Raw genomic sequence first — 12292 nt, forward strand, 5'->3', positions numbered from 1 at the left:
TATAAGTATTAGGTATCGTACCTACGTGGAATAAATATACGAAATTCGATTTTATCTCGATTTTAATTCGTGATTTTCCATTATATTCCATTATATTTTTCATTATATAGACATATAGTATATGATCTAAAGAACAAACATATTCGTGTCAGCGATAATGTGCCGAGATACTATTACCTATATCAATAGTCAATACACTTGCTGCTATAAAAAAATAAATGTATTCACATTTATTTTCAGGAATAGTGAAATAATATTTTGTTTGATCAATGATAAGATAAAATTAATAATTAAAAGTTCCAAACCACCAAAAAATCAATCAAAACTAAAAATTATTTATTTATCTAGATAGGTATATAATTGATCTTAGATGACAATCAGATACCTAGTATCTTATTTATCTAGATGAGATAAAGATGCTGTAGTTTTTTCTAGACACTGCTTAACACTGTGAATAATAAATATAAGCGCCGATTTACCTAATTTTAATCACTAATAAATAATAATCTTAAAATCACATTTTTGGAGTTACCTACGCCCTTTGCGACTTAGGCTGACGTTAATGTTATGTTTTATTTTAAAAAAATGTTTGATGTGGTATTGTGGTCCCACAATATTATAATCGATGAAATTATAATACAAACATTGTGAACAAGAGTACCTACCCATAAATACATTCCTGGTTTTATTAAGCTAGCTATGTTATATATTTTGAGTATGCAGGGAGAAAAATGTGTACCTTAGCTTTGGTTAGGAATTTTATTATAAAGTTGTTTTATACCCATACATTTATTTACCAAGTGTAAATAGTAAATACCACTATACACTGGTATCCACAATATAAAATAAATACCTTAAAAGTACCTGCACTTAGTTCGTAAAAAATAGTAACAATATTATGATATTTTTAAACTGATATAAGTGACACATTAAATAAATTATACAAATATTCTTCAGTTTTTGTCCCCACTTGAAACCCCCCAAATCAAAAAAATAGTTTTCTAATAATTTAAATGGCTAGCAAACATTTTGTCACCAATGAAAAAAATGTTGAAATGACGCCCCTGAATTATAATATATTCTATGTAATACGCCAAAACGCCCATTATTGTCGCCCAATATACATTTTTAGATCACGCGACGTGGCGTGATATAATCACATGTATAATAATATTATATGCATTGAGAGCCAGAATAGAAACAACAAATAATAGTAATAATACAATCAGGAAATTCAAGATGTTATAAAACATGACCGATTATTATTGACGTAGAATATTACTCAATAACGTAATGTAATACGGGCAATATCGCAATGATAATAAATAATAATTATACATTTATATCTAACCGTTTTAAAGAGGATAAAAAATAATAGAGATAAAATTGATTGCAAGCTTTGTTTTTAACACCACATACCTACGATCAAAGCTGTAATTCTCAAAATCAGCGCGTGGTGTCAAGAATCATTTTAAGCACCTTTCCTATTTATTCTTGTCACTGTACCTATCTTAGTGTTTAATCGGAAATTCTATGTATAATAACGAATAATAATAATATTAATAATATATTATATTATTATTCATTTTTAAAATATAATTTAAAATTGTCAATTTAAAAAAATATAATATTATGTATTTTGGCGCCCTTGTGCAGGTCATGGCGCCCGGTGCGTATACCGCTCTCACAACCCCCTAGTCCCTGCCTACGACAGTACGACCTTAGATCATATATTATGGAGTATGGATGGAGCCACAGCGTATTAAATCAATACGAAAAAACGTTGCCGATATCAGCGACGAGTCGCCGAATTAAGTGATCGATACGCGCATGCGCAACACGACTTCTCGCATATTTATCCACATAAACCTACCTATTGTACCTATGGATCATTATGCAAGGAGTTTCATTGCGCTTGAGCACATCGATCACCTAATTCGGTGACTCTTCGCTATATCGGCAAAAAAATCATACGCCATAGTATATGATCTAACTGATCTAAGAGTACGACGCATACACCTCAACGGTTCAACATAATAATAATATGTATATGCATAAACCTTACATGCCGGTGACAAACAAACCAGTTTCGTCGGCGTACTATATACTATTATACAACTGTATCGGACTTGATAAATAATATACCTAATACATACATAATATTATTTACCTACCTGTTGGACGCGTATACGTGATCTCGTTGGCCTGTCCGCCGTCTCTAGCGCAGAGGCAAATAGCGAAATATCGAGCTAGAAGTTGCATAACGTACATGCAAGCGTATTATAACATTATATCTACTGCACATTTGCGCTGCACTGGTAAACCCTTCTGGGCAATTATAACTGCACTCTTCCTGAAATGAACAATAATAATAACCCGTCCGAGCACAATATTGATGATTATACCGTATAGGTACCGCTCACTCACATGGGTAGGGTAAGTTACCACTGGCTACCTATATATAAACGTGTGCGATTAAAACATGACGACTTGTGCAGTAATCGTGAACGAGAACGTCCGATCGTCTCGATAATATTAAATATATAATAATATATATTATTATCTACACGACACCACAACCAGCAGCAAAAATGAAAACCTCAGTGAGTACCTACATCGAATTTGTTTTATTTTAATTTATTTTTTTTCGTGATATTTGAAATATATAAATCCATACATATTATTGGTATAGTATCATCTTACTATAATACTATCTAAGAAAACTGTGTCGTGTTTATTGAATTTGTTTTGACCACGACAGCCGGTTTTCACACGTATTTTTAAGTTTCGATTCTTTTGGTCAATTTCTTGACATCTGTTCGATTTTGTTGTTTATATTACGAGCAAATGTGATACTTAACGATAGACTATTATAGTAACAAACAGGGCCTTTTCACCCCGGGGGGGGGGGGGTAGGGAGTTCAACTCCATCTTACATAACATGTACCCCTTACAAGTATATAAATGTATTTATTATATTAATTAATTTGTTATACAATATGTAATTATTATGAAAACCATCCTATTAAATTCCTGTCTACGGCACTGGTTTCAAAAGCATTTTGAATATAAATAATAATTGAGGGTATGCTTATGGTAGCGAGACAAACGTGCAGTGTGTATACGACCAGCAGAGACAACAAGCACCTCGCTTGCCATGCTTCACATCCTACAATGCACAATAATATTGTGATCTGCTATAAATTATTGATTAAAATAGACAAGTTATCATTTATTTACAATATAAAATTACTTAAAAAAATTTCCAGTTTACAGTTGATATAAATTACCTTGTATTTTTAATTTTAATAATTTGGAAAGTACCTACCAAATAAAAAATAACTTTTCGTCTACAATATTTTAATTTAAAAAAAAAAAAACCACAAATATGTAACACATGGTATACTCTGGTATAATATGTTAATACTCATTAAAAATAAACTAATTTTGTTTTTGTCATATTTTAAAGCCCTTTTATTATAATTATTTAAGGTCGCTATTCTTTTGACTATTCTCTCGGTGGCTGCTGCTTCTCCACTGTTCTTCAGTCATCCAAAAGAGTAAGTGAAATACATATTATATTACTTTTGATTATAAATTATTTTTAAAAAACAAAGAATATCAATGAATTTGGCAGCGTATAATATGCATGAAATAACAAAGATAATGATGCATACACGTTTATTGTTTAACTTTCAATTTTAAAGTTTTTATCATACATTATACAATATAATATATTATAGTGAAAAGCCGTGTAAAAAACTTTTAAATGCACTATGTACATAATAGGTAATTTAAATTTATTATATAAATTATTATAAATTATATAAATTACAATTTATATAAATTCAGTGCAGATATATAAACAAACTTATACTACATACATAACTCATAAGTATATTATATTGTATTATATTTACATTTTTAGTTTTTAAATCAGACAAGTATTTAAGTATAGTAGTAGGCGCTATCATTTTATATAAGAAGAATAAGTTATTTGTTTTGTATATCATATTATACACACATAATTACTGAAATAATGAAATGTAGGTATATTATTATGTCCTTTCTTGTAACATGTGTGCGTTGAATCAACAATACTACTATAGTAATAAATACAACTATACAAATATTGCATCTGGAATTGCTGATTTTTTATTACTAGGTATTTATAAGTTAAAAAAAACTATAGTGATTGTTTCAAATATTATTTTAATTTCTATGGAAAATAGCTAAAATATGATTTCCATACTAAAGCAATATCATTCAATTTCGATTATTTTTTTATGAATCTCAATATGTATACACGGAATCGTAAATATTTAGTTGCAATACTTGTAGAGATTTCATAAGAACATAACGACATGCTCCCATACCTATCAATTTGTTTATGGTAAAAACCGGATGGTTCTATACAGAATAACTATATTTTATTTGGAAAAAGTAACGCGTACCTAATATCATCAATTATGGTTTATCATGATTGGTGCACCAATTTTATAAATCCCATCAAATGCACCTTAATAAATTGTGTATTGTGTAGGCGTGCACACAATATCTGCGTATTTTGTACGGATTGTTTTAAATTTAGCTATTATTCTTGGCCCACTCGAGATCATATTATGAAATAATATAATATTATAATAGACAGTATTGAAATTTAAATCTATGGATAACTTAAATTCCATGTTAATAAGTCAACTCAGCATTATACATTTATAAACATTTATTTTATCAAGAGTTAATTACTGTTTACGATTTTAGCGAACACCACGTTATCCATGTACCATACCATGTACACAAGGTTCCAGTTTACATCAAAGAACCCGTATATATTGAGAAGCCTGTCTACATTTACAAGACCGTCGATCATCATCACGAACATCACTACCACCACGAAGACCACCACGATGACCACCACGATGACCACTATGACCATGATGATCATTATGAAAGCCATTATTGATAACACTATAATAAAGACTTTTATAAGTATAGATTTTTATAAATTCAAGGCCAATTTACTTTTGTAATATAATTGTAATAGGTCATGAACCGTAAACTTAAAGCTCCTTTTTTACCATGTAAAATAATGCCTGTTGTTATTATTTTTTTTTAAATTCCCTAATGGTTTTGTTTAGTTTATTGTAGTTTTTAAATTGTTATTTTTTCTGATTTTCACGAATACCATTAATTGTTTTTATTTGATTATTAACTATTGTGTTTTATTAAAATTAAAATATTTCACATAAACTGTATATTAAATAAATATTTTTATTTCCCTGAACTACTAAATGATTTCCACTTTCATTAAGTAAAAACTTTATAAATTATAAGATACTATATGATATTATTTCACAAACTATATATTTGTTTGATATTATGGTATAAACACCAAATGCTGGAGGCACTCGTCTCAGATCACAGTAATTAAATCGCTGGATATTTTGGTATGTAAATTATGTATTTGAAAATATTAATGAGTAAATATCACATTAAAAAAAACAGGGTATTCCCACAGCTGTATAGTAGATTTTAAGTTATCCCGGTTGTTAGTGCAGCAGTTGTTTGTAAATAATTTCGATGCTCGCTATTGCAGATGATCATTTTTGTTACTCTTTCGTTTATAGTTTTTGTCATTGAGTTGGTACATTAAACCAGTGTATTCTTGTAATCATTCAGTGTATATTGCATACGTTAATGAATCTGTACAACAGTGGTCCTCATTGACAATGTCTGTATGATGTTGGAAAATGAGTTGGGTAGTAGGTGCCAGTGTGCTACTATTGTGTGGCCGTTTTGAGAGTCATATTTGGGAAGAGTTTGACTTACACGATTCGAATGTGCTACAACGAATGCTTTGCGTTATAATCTCTGGCAGCGATACATCATTCTTCGGTATTGGTTATGGTATGGTATGCTATGGTTATGGTTTTGATTGGAGGATTCAAGGCGGTCTTTTGGAGGTTTGTATATTGAGCTTATAATTATTTTGGAGTTGTCTATTTTTAAAAGATAACCAGGCAAATTGGCATTGGTTTGTCTGTATTGTGCCAAAGCGTTTAATATTTAAACTTTTTTTAACATCTAAATTATATGCCTCTAATTAAGATTTCAGCTCATCAGTTGAAATGTCTATGGGGACACCTTTAATCATTACCTTTAGTTGGCGGTTGGAAGTGAGGGCGAATGTGCAGCGTTTACCGCTTACAAATGATGTTGACGAAACAGGATGAGGTGAAATCGTTAATAATTACAAATAACACACGAACACTAGCTTTTTAACTGTACATTATTATGATATCACGTTAATTCAGTTACTATTGTAAAGAGTAACTAAAGTATTAGGATCAACGAATAATCTAAGTGTTTAGAAAATATATGGTATAACTCTTTTATTTACCGAGTTCAAAATATTGCTGATCAAAATATTCAAAGTCTAAATAATTAATTTAAAAGATCGTCTGGCGCGAAGGTTTTCAGGCATTAGCTTCGTAAAATCACGTCTGAAAAAATTAGCGCTTAAGGGTTCTCCTGTCTAAGCCTATCCCTCTATTTCTCTTGTTCCTTACGACAAGTGTTGTCGCTCTCACGGTCTGTGGAGGTCGATTCCCCGAATTAGTATTTGGTACCCACGGTCCTATATGTGTCGCCATGTAATTGCAGCTGTATTCGTAGCTACACATGTATTACATCTTCTAGCTGGCCTTGTTCTGTGATCAATACGGGGTTCCAATAATAGTGTAGTCTTAGTGCCAAATTGGAATATTACGATATACTAAGCACGAGGACTTTCCCATTGTGTATATTTTACCCTCGCACCCAGTGCCGCAACAATAGAGTGTGCAAAGAACTCGTACTTCCGATTCTAAGGGACCTCCAAAACCATAAGCTAAAATTAAAAATTGTCAGTTTCAAACGGTTTGTTTGTTTCCTCGTGTCACGAATATTTTTTGAATTTAGATAGTTGCTTTTAAATGAAAGCTCTACTATATAAGAGTAGGTGTCGAATGGGTCACTATAATGGATATGTTAAATTTGAATTTAATGATAAATCATTGCATGTGAAAAAATGATTTTAAGTAAAGGCCAAAGTCTGTCAGCCTATATTATAATTTATTAAGTAAGTATCTAGGTATATATTTTATGATATTATTGTTATTAAAGTAATTTATTTTACTATTATTACCTAATACCTACTGGCTACTGCGTATGTTGAATTCATTTTTTGCCTAAATCATTGCACTTAATGTCATTATGTTTTTAAGATTTAATAGCATACTTTAAATTCTAAGTTTTAAGTAATAATAATAAATAATTATATTTTTAAATATCCTACAACAAAATAACCAAACGATTTTTGGTTTTAGTATGGATTATAGTTATGTAAAACTTTGTTACATTATCAAGCCTTAGTTATTCAAATGGAATATTTTATAATTTTTCAATTACGAAATGATTTTCAAATTTTCACGATTTTAACAAATTTTAACTACTCATAAATTTGAACTTTAAATCATTGTAAAAAATAATCGTGCACACTGCATATGTATCTTTAATATTTTCTAAACTACCTACTATAAACGAAATTTAAAGGTACGTACTCGTAGGGTTTTTTGTTTTTGAATTATAACTGAATAAGAATATCAAACATCGTTCGATGATAAATCGTTATTTTACCTGTAATATCCAAATCGTAAAAGTTTAAACTTCAAATGATTTGTATTATATTTTTAAATCTCAGAATTTAGATTGTACATTTTTTTGTGAATTTTTAAGTACAAAATAATTTTCAAATTTTCATGATTTTGACGATTTTTATCAAAATTCTAATTTTAAACCCGTATAAAAAAATATTAAAAATATGTATTTTCGATATTTTTTAAATGGTATACACAAAAATTGCATGAAAAAATGTATGTTAAATTTTGAACATTATGCGTGAATATAATTTTACGATTGAAACCAAGAATATTGGATAAATTGACACGAAAGAAGTATAGCAGCAGATTTTAATTGCAGATGTAGTTCAAAAGGTGTGCAAAAATTAAACGAAACTATAGATAAAATTTAATTTTAATTTTTAATGTTAAAACAAAATTTAAACTTTTACATAAAGATAAAGCTTCTATAAGTATAAACAAAAAAAGGGTTCCTGGTCCAATGTTTAAGTTTTTGGTATGGGTCCAAAGTTCAATTGGGAACTACTGTTGTACAGATTGATTAGCGTATGCGAAATACGCCGTAAAACAATAAGAATAAACTGATTTAATGTGTCATCTTAATGACAAAAACGAAAATACCCACAGGAAAGAGTAATAAAAAAGTAGGAGCTGCAATAGCGAGCAAAAATGATTTACAAACAATTGTGGCACTAACAACGAGGCGTACACTTGAAATATACTATACAGAAGAGGCAGTACCCTGTTTTTTGCAATGTGATACTTACTTAAAAATGTTTTAAAATACATAATTTACCTACACAAAATATCCAGTGATGAGATTGAAGTGATCTGAGACGAAATCCTCTAATATTCAATGTTTATACGATAATATTAAACAAATGTATAGTTTGTGAAATAATAGTATAGTATTTTATTAAGTATGTACAATGACATAATGACATAATGTCATAATGCAAGTGAAAATAATTTAGTAGTTCAGGGGAAAACATAATTTTATTTAATAAACTATATTTTAATAAAATACAATAGCCAATAATCAAATTAAAACAATTAATGGTTTTCGCAAAGAGCAGAAAAAATAACAGTTTAAGAACTATATTGAATAAAGTAAACAAAACAATGAGGTAAATTGAAAGAAATAATAACAACAGGCATTATTTTACATGGTAAAAAAGGAGATTTAAGTTTACGGTTCATGACCTATTATAATTATATTACAAAAGTAAATTGATCTTGAATTTTTAAACAACTATAACTTTTAAAAGTCGTTATTATATTTAGTCTTATCAATAATGGCTGTCATAATGATCATCGTGGTTATAGTGGTCATAACTGTGGTCATCGTGATGGTAGTGATGATCGTGATGGTCGACGGTCTTGTAAATGTAGACAGGCTTCTCAATGTATACGGGTTCTTTGATGTAAACTGGAACCTTGTGTACATGGTATGGTACATGGATAACGTGGTGTTCGCTATAAATCGTAAACAATGGTTAACTCTTGATAAAATAAATGTTTATAAATGTATAATGCTAAGTTGACTTATTAACATGGAATTTAAGTTATCCAGGGATTAAAATTTCAATACAGAATAATGTTATATTTAATAATATTATGATCACCAGCGGGTCATCAATAATAGTCAAAATAAGATTTATAAAATACGTAGATATTGTGTGCACCTACATAATTTATTACTCTGCACTTTCATGGGGATTTATAACATTGGCGATGATAACCATAATTCATGATATTGCGCATGAAATTTTCCAAATAAAATGTAAAATGTTTATTGCGTGTAGAATCATCACTATTACGATAAAAAAAATTGGTAGGTATTTCCTTTAAGGATGTCATTCTTATGGAAAATCCGCAAGACAGAATTGCAACTCAAAATACAAAATATATTTTTAGATTCATAAGAAAATAATAGAAATTTGAAGAAATTTGTTTAGTATTATAATAGGATTTTAGCTATTTTTTATAGAAATTAAAATAAAACTTAAAACAATTACTATAATTCACTTCATAACATATCAGAAATTCCAGACAACTATATTTGTATTCATTATTATTTATTACAAGTATTATTGTTGATTCAAAACACAAAAGTTTAAAGGAAGGATATGATAATAAATATTCCAAACGTAAGTATGTATGCATAATGCATATAATATGCATATCAAATAATTTATTCTTCTGATATAAAATAATACTATACTATACTTTACTACTTATCTGATTTAAAAACTAAAAATGTAAATACCATACAATTTATTATATTTATTTGTGTACCATATGTTTATTTAGGTATCTATACTATATTTAGATATTTAAATTTTATTAAAGTAGTTCAATACATTTTAATTACCTAATATATAATGCATCTAAAAGTTTTTTACTCGTTTTTTCACTATATCATATAGATAAACATTTTAAAGTTGAAAGATAGACAATAAACAATATACATAAAACATAAACATAATTCATGTTATTTCATGTGTATAATGCACTGCGAAATCCATTGATATTGTTTGTTTTAAGAAACTATTTATTATCCAAAGATATATAATATGTATTTTACTTACTGTTTTGGATGACTGAAGAATAGTGGAGAAGCAGCAGCCACCGAGAGAATAGTCAAAAGAATAGCAACCTTAAATCATTATATTAAGAGCACATTAAATTATGATAGAAAAAAATGAGTTTATTTTTCATAAATCATAAGTAATAAACTATTATACCAGACTATAATATATGTTAAATATTTGAGTTTTTTTTTAATTAAAATAATGTCGACGAAAAATTATTTTTCACTTGGTAAGTAGGTTAGGTACCTATCAAATTATTAAAGTTTAAAATATAATTTATTGAGATAATTTATATCGAACTGGCAATTTTCCTAAGTAAATTTTGTATCCTGAATAAATGATAATTTGATGATTGATTTTAATCAATAAATTTATAGCAGTTCACAATATTCTGCTGGAATTTTGCATTGTGGCATGCGTGGTGGTGCTTATTGTCTCTGATGGTCACACATGGTTGTATCTCTACCACAATTATATTTCTCTTCCAAAATCATTTGTTACTCTAGTAGTGTAGTCTATAGTATGACGTTTGTTCGTAATATAAACAACAAAATCGAACGGACGTCAAGAAATCGACAAACGAATCGATGCTTAAGAATGGAAACCGGCTGTCGTGGTCAAAACAAATTCGATAATAACGATACCAGTTGTCTTACAAGATACCTATAGTAATATATTTCAAAGATCGAAAAAAAAAAATGAAACAAAATCCATGTATAGGTACTCACTGAGGTGTTCATTTTTGCGACTGTTGTGATGTCACGTAGATAATATATTTATATTTAATATTTTAGACCCGACCGGACGTTTTCTCGTTGACGATTACTGCACAAGTTGTCATGGTTTAATCGCGCACGTTTATATATAGGTGGCCGTGGTACGCCTAACTCACCCTACCCATGTGTGTGCGCGTATACCTAAATCTAACAGAATTATGTAAATTCTGCTTGGACGGGTCATTATTATTGTTCGAGGAGCGCAGCAGAAATTGTTGCAGAAGGGTTGACCCGCGCAGTGCAGATGTGCGGTGGGTATTATAATACGCTCGCAAGTGCGTTATGCAACTATACACTCACTCGGTTTTTGCCGTTTCCCTCTCCGTCGGAGACGTGGATAGGCCAACGAGATCACGCACGTCATGTGTAACGGCCAACAGGTGGATAAGTATATATGATATTATGTGTATAGGTTTATATTATCATTTATTAGGTCCGTTACATGTGTATAATATAAGCAGTGCGCCGAAGAAACGGGTTTGTTTTTCACCGCCGAGTGAGGTATAATATGCACACATATTATTATGTCGAGGTGTATAATATGTCGTCGTAATTTTGTGATGTTTTAAAAAAAAAAGTCCGTCAACTGTCAACAGTCAATAGTTACTATTGTTTCGTTAATTTTTTCCATCCTCTTTAAAACGGTTATAAATGTATAATTATTATCATTGCGATACTTGCGCGTATTACTTTACGTTATATTCTATATATCTATATGATATATATTTTTTATTATTATCATTATTGACGCTCTTAACGCTATGCACATAATATTACCATGCATGTTAATAATTATATACGCCACGTGATCTAAAAACCTATTGCATAGGTAGGTATACATAAACATACCTATGTAATAAATAATTATGCCAATTATGGTATCGTGTAAATATTTCTTTCTTTCGTTTGAACACGCAGCTGAAGCTCTAATAAAAATTGTTACGTTTGAAACTTTTCTATATAATTTAATAACTAGTATATAATTTTCAAATTTTTGCGAACTAACAGAAAAAAAAATAAAAATGACGAGTATTTAGTTTTATTTACTACTATGGCCATTTGAAGTTTCATTTTGTTTTTCGTATTTGCGTACGAGTAAACATGAACATGAAAAAATACTATTTGAACATAAATTATTAATTTTAGATTCTGAGTGGAACGATGAATGTATTGATTTTACAATGATGTGTGTTTTTTTATTTTTTTTTTTAATTTTTAATTTTTTTTGTGTCTGTGTACA

General features: G+C 29.2%; 2 protein-coding genes across 2 annotated transcripts; one reads left to right on the top strand and one right to left on the bottom strand.

The window, feature by feature from the left end:
- The first annotated feature begins 2473 nt into the window (after positions 1-2473).
- On the top strand, positions 2474-5295 carry LOC100165207 (uncharacterized histidine-rich protein DDB_G0274557). The gene is made up of 3 exons (XM_001948319.5): positions 2474-2603; positions 3493-3560; positions 4765-5295. The coding sequence occupies exons 1-3, from the start codon at positions 2592-2594 to the stop codon at positions 4964-4966; spliced, it is 282 nt and encodes a 93-aa protein (XP_001948354.1). The 5' UTR covers positions 2474-2591; the 3' UTR covers positions 4967-5295.
- A 3273-nt stretch (positions 5296-8568) lies between these two features.
- LOC100163126 (uncharacterized protein DDB_G0272718) lies at positions 8569-11175 on the bottom strand. Its single transcript, XM_001948630.4, has 3 exons — positions 11005-11175; positions 10274-10341; positions 8569-9158 (listed from the first exon to the last, which is right to left on the bottom strand). The coding sequence occupies exons 1-3, from the start codon at positions 11014-11016 to the stop codon at positions 8972-8974; spliced, it is 267 nt and encodes an 88-aa protein (XP_001948665.1). The 5' UTR covers positions 11017-11175; the 3' UTR covers positions 8569-8971.
- Between the last annotated feature and the right edge of the window lie 1117 nt (positions 11176-12292).

Source organism: Acyrthosiphon pisum, chromosome A2 (assembly GCF_005508785.2).
Source record: "Acyrthosiphon pisum isolate AL4f chromosome A2, pea_aphid_22Mar2018_4r6ur, whole genome shotgun sequence".
Lineage (NCBI taxonomy): Eukaryota > Metazoa > Arthropoda > Insecta > Hemiptera > Aphididae > Acyrthosiphon > Acyrthosiphon pisum.

What these genes read in the sequence shown, in the direction of transcription:
- LOC100165207 (XM_001948319.5), top strand. An exon ending in TTCTTCAGTCATCCAAAAGA is followed by an intron (nt 3,561 to 4,764) that starts GTAAGTGAAATA and finishes TTACGATTTTAG; the next exon opens with CGAACACCACGTTATCCATG.
- LOC100163126 (XM_001948630.4), bottom strand. An exon ending in TTCTTCAGTCATCCAAAACA is followed by an intron (nt 9,159 to 10,273) that starts GTAAGTAAAATA and finishes TACGATTTATAG; the next exon opens with CGAACACCACGTTATCCATG.